Source organism: Marmota monax, unplaced genomic scaffold, assembly GCF_021218885.2.
Source record: "Marmota monax isolate L192 unplaced genomic scaffold, Marmota_monax_Labrador192_F-V1.1 WCK01_AAM20220418_F8-fsc00141, whole genome shotgun sequence".
In the NCBI taxonomy this organism is placed as follows: Eukaryota; Metazoa; Chordata; class Mammalia; order Rodentia; family Sciuridae; genus Marmota; species Marmota monax.
Window position 1 is genome coordinate 131,159 of NW_026692981.1, and position 4,992 is coordinate 136,150.

Consider the following 4,992-nt stretch of genomic DNA (forward strand, 5'->3'; position numbering starts at 1 on the left):
TCATCTTCCCTTATTGCTAACAAGTAGTACTGAGAAATTATCCCCTCTGCATGCAGCAAAAACTCACACTCTTGTTTTGTCTCTTCTTCTTCATGAGCTATTGCTTCACAAAGTTGAACATACATGTCATTGAGCTCAGTTACATAAAAGAGTTAAAATACACAGAACCTACGACTCCCTGGTATTGGAGGTGCTAAGGTTAAATGGTTGACCAACTTATTTGGACTCTCGTTCAGGCGTTTGGCACTACAAAGGCACTGTAGGGCACATTTAATTTTCTAGATGAAGCATAGGTGCTTCTTTTGGACTATTTGAAGCAGTCTCATCTTTGTTGAGGACCTCCTGGGTATAAGTCACTGTGCCAATCTGGCTGGCCACCACATTCACAGCTGGTGTTTCCCACACGTGTCTCACCCTGAGTCAAGCCCGAGGAAAGAACACTTGGCTTAGAGGGACATGAGGGGCACTGAGGTTGGTCCACTGGAGGGGCTGCATTCCCTCAACCTCACCATGCCATTTCCAGTCACGTCAAGGGCCTCCCGGGTCTACACTGCCAGACACCCATTCGCTGGCGAGGTCCAACAACACCCACGGACGAGCCCAAGGCGATTCCCACCTCCCACCATTGCTACTGCCCTTGTGCTGGCCCCTTCCCCAGCACCTTCTTCACCGCCTCTTTCACGTCTTTGTTTCTCAGGGTGTAGATCAGGGGGTTCACACTGGGCGTGACGATTGTATAGAAAAGAGTGAGGAACTTGCCCTGGTCCTGGGAATAGGCGTTTGCTGGCTGGAGGTACATGTAAATGATGGTGCCATAGAAGAGCCAGACGACAGCCAGGTGTGAGCTGCAGGTGTTGAGAGCCTTCCTGCGCCCCACCACTGACCTGATGCGAAGCACGGCTCTGGCGATGTAGCCATAGGAGGTGAGGATGAGCAGCAGGGGTGTCAGGATGATGAAGATGGCCAAGGCGAAGGCCAGCGCCTCGAGGGTCGTGGTGTCTACACAGGCCATGCCGATGAGAGCCGGCATCTCACAGAGAAAGTGGTCCACCCTCCTGTGCCCACAGCGGGGCAGCAGCAACGTCTGGGGGGCCATGATGAGAGAGTTGCTGAAGCCGCTCAGCCAGGCTGCAGAGGCCAGCTGCCCACAGAGGCGCGGGTGCATGATGACCGCGTAGTGCAGAGGCTTGCAGACTGCAACGTAGCGGTCATAGGCCATGACGGCCAGGAGCACGCACTCCACGCCTCCCAGGGCCAGGACGAAGTAGAGCTGGACGGCACAGCCCACGTAGCTGATGGTCTTGTCGGGGCCCCCCAGGTTGTAGAGCATCTGGGGGATGGAGCCCGTGGTGAAGCACACGTCCAGGAAGGAGAGGTTGGCCAAGAAGAAGTACATGGGCGTGTGCAGCCGGGCGTCCAGGGCGGACAGCAGGATGATGGCCATGTTGCCCAGAAGCGTGAGCAGATAGAAGGCGAGTACCACCACAAAGAGGCCCAGCTCCAGGCGGGGGCGGTCAGAGAAGCCCACCAGGATGAAGCCCTCAGAAGAACTTGCGTTCTGCCTGCCCATCACCTGCCCCCACACGTTACCTGTTGGGAGAAAGCCCCCGTGAGCTGCAGGCACAGGTCTTCAGGACGGAAGGCGCGGGAGGACCGGGGCCGCCCTCCGATCTGCAGGACGCTTGGCCCAGGAGTTCCACAGTAGGACCACTCACAGTCTGGTCAGAAGAGCACAGTATATGGAGTTTGGGGGGCCTCCTGTCTATGATGACATACCAACATGTTGCATCATTCTGTTCAATATGGCAGGATGCAAAGAGTCACTTTCAAAAGGTGATGATTTTACAAGGATTAAGCACCCAATTTTTTTTTCTACTTGTTTTCTTTTTAAAGGGAAAGTATCAAATTCTCCTAGTCATCTGTAACCCTGGGTAGGAGAACTGGCTTGTGTCACTGAATCAGAAAACCACATTTGCCATCAGGTGGAATCTCATTCTAAATGGTGTGTCATCCTGAGAAGACTGGCATCAGATCCAAATCCAATTTCAGGAAGAAGAGTCTTACTTCATTGTTATTTTATCTGTAATGGATTCCCATCCTGCTGGATGTGGCAGGACCCCGATGCCCACATCAGAGAAGCTGGTAACAGACAGCTCACCTCAAACCCCACAGCCCTCTCCCCAGCCTACCCCAGAGCTCTGTGGTCCATTGTGCTTCATACCATGGAGGTGTTTGCTACTGCTGGGACTGCTTCCCTGAGGAGAGGAAAAAACCAATTCCCAGGGCCAACCCAGTGGGACTGAGGCTTCGCGTCTTCTGCTAGCCCCTCCTTTAACAGGCTTTGTTCTCTGCTCCCAGGAGTCCTGCCTTGATCATTCATTTATCTTTCCTGATACCTTTAGAGAACTAGCGGTTTTCTATCTTCTGTGACACTTTATATTCTCAGTTACCTGGCAGTGGATTCATGTCTTAGGGTGAGTGTGCAGTATCATGTAGGTCAACCATAGGCAGAACCCCAATTACTAATATTTTTTAAATTTTTCCAAAACAGGTAGTAAAAAGTAATTGGGTCTGACTTTTATTAAGAAGAAATATTTTTTTATCTCTTGGGTACACTGGGGCACAGAGTGGGGTTCAGATCCACTGCTTCAGGATGCTTTGCCAGGATTACATCACATTGGCGTGTGTTCCGCAATGGTTATAAGATATTGTGCATTAGAACTGACATTTGCCAGAATTGAAGGATTGCCAAGGTCATCCTTGCAGAGGCTGAGACAAGCTTCTACAGGGGTGATGAGTGGATTGACAGCATTAACAATATCTAATTGGGTAGAGAATGCTTTGATTTGCTAACTGAGGGCCCATCCATGTTGTCTGTCCAGCGTGTCAGTACGGGCTTTCCCTTCATCTCCTGTAAATTGAAAATCCACAAGAATGGCATTAAGTGATAGTTCAGAGGGAACATACAGGTATGTGCAAAGGAGCCAGGAGGGCAGGTGCCAAAGGTAAAGAAGCCAGTGCCTCTGCAGAGGAAACCCATCAAAGCCTGGGACTTACTCTCTTTTGTTTCTTTAAAAATCACTGTTTGGAAGCAAGACCATGGAGGAATAGCTGTTCATTCTGAGTGGCAGAGTATATGTATTGTTTCTATTAGTCTTAGTAAGTTTCAATATGTTTTGAAATTTCAAAATATGAAAGAAAAATAAAACTATGAATTTCAAGCCACTTAAATATTAGCCTGGCTAATATTGTGTCCCTCTTATGAGCTATGTATAGGTACAGTCATCCACCCCACTTTTTCCTCAGCTGGCCCAGGAGGCGGGCACTTTCACTCGTCAGCTGTGCTGGTCATGCTGCTAAGCCAGGAGGGTGAGGGATTAAGCTCCAGTCCTGCAGTCTCACCCCACGTCAAGGTGGGCAGCAGAGCAATTACACCAGACCTGCATGTAAGAAAGCTAGCAAGTCGAAGACTGCAACTCAGGTCTTTTGATTTGTTGCCCAAGATATAATAAGAGTTTTCCTGCTTATAAGTTGGACGAGGCAGGTAGGTAGCTGGCATGGCAAAGAGGCAGACAGAAACCACATTTTTACTCAGAAAATGAGGAATGTGATCAAAACTTGCTTGCCAGGTGGTGTGAATATGGAATGCATTGGTGCTGTCTGTCAGATCATCACTCACAGGAGGAGGTGCAGGAGGACTAATTGATAGTGACCATCTTGTTCTGGAATGTTCCTATGACATGTATAGGAATGACCATCAGGCACACTACAGAATGAAAGTAAGTTCTTTTCTTTCTTGATTCTCAAATCAACCAAGATTATCCAAGGATGATTGTCCTTATGAGTTTTTCATTCTGACTCAGTTTTCTGGTGGTTAGACCAGCCAGTCTGTCGGCCTTGCTCCTCGGGTCCATCACTGTGGACCTTTACCAAGAGTCCTTCTGTGAGACCTGTATCCTGCCTTCTTGGGCCTTAAGAAACCCATGGCCAATTCCTTTGTGGGCCAATAATATTATTATTTTAAATGGTATGTGAATGTGTTTATTCTTGTTTGAGCCTAAAGAAGTGTCTTCTATATACAGTGGCTCGACAGTTCTTCACAAGGGCCACCACAGGACCTATTTAATGATAGTGAGGTAGTTTACCACTTCTGGAATTTCAGTGATCTCCATTGTTACGAAAACAAGATAAACTGGTTCGTGCTCTGTGACTTCTGGATCCTTGAGCACATAATTTAAGTCTCACAAGAATTTTTTTTAAAATGAATCAAATAACTCTCCAATATTGACTATTATCTATTTAGCTTGCAAGGAGCTATACAGGAAGTTTGCTGCATCAAGTCCTAAGGTTAAGGCAGGTATGAGTGCCAAAGATCTGCTCATTCTGTGCCCAGGGGACATGAGGCCATGAAAAGTCCCAGGTGTCCCAGATTCTCCGTAATGAAGTTTAGCATCCCAGAGATGCTCAGTATGCACAATTACTAAGAGTTCATTATTCAATATGCTCAGAAAGGATAATAACTAGTATTTTCTATTCTTAAGATTTCCAAGTTCAGTAGATTCTATGACTTTCTAAATTCATTTTTTGGGGGCTGGGGGGAAGAACTCCATTAATGAGCTCAAAAATCTCCAGCTTCCTCACAGAACTTATACCAGGATCTCTAAGATGCCATCAAACCTATGAAAATAAAGTGCTCAGACATCTCGAGTGTAAAGTATTGGCATAATAAACTTCATTGCCCTTGACTGGACTGTAGGCCAAGGTTCTACGGGTTAGATCAGCTGGAAGTGCAAAGACCTGGGTCACTTTGCTTCCCGCACAGGATGGTTAACTCACCACATTTGACTGAGCCTTTAGAAATGCCACATCCACAGCTCTTTCTCTTTCTCAGGAAGTCACTTGAGAGTCCAAGTGGAAAGACCCGAGAGCAGGAAAGGACAGGAGAAAGCTGGCACTTAGCAGATCGAGGAGGAGGGGAAAGACTAGGCCGTG

The 4,992-nt window shown here is 47.8% G+C and overlaps 1 protein-coding gene across 1 annotated transcript; it reads right to left on the reverse strand.

Moving 5' to 3' along the window:
- Nucleotides 1-221: 221 nt before the first annotated feature.
- On the reverse strand, nt 222-1,579 carry LOC124097839 (putative olfactory receptor 2W6). Its single transcript, XM_046452401.2, has one exon. It carries the CDS (start codon nt 1,568-1,570, stop codon nt 629-631), a length of 942 nt encoding a protein of 313 aa, XP_046308357.1. The 5' UTR covers nt 1,571-1,579; the 3' UTR covers nt 222-628.
- Between the last annotated feature and the right edge of the window lie 3,413 nt (nt 1,580-4,992).

Bases quoted from the DNA above. Each gene is read 5' to 3' on its own strand.
- LOC124097839 (XM_046452401.2), bottom strand. From the start codon at position 1,570: ATGGGCAGGCAGAACGCAAGTTCTTCTGAGGGCTTCATCCTGGTGGGC.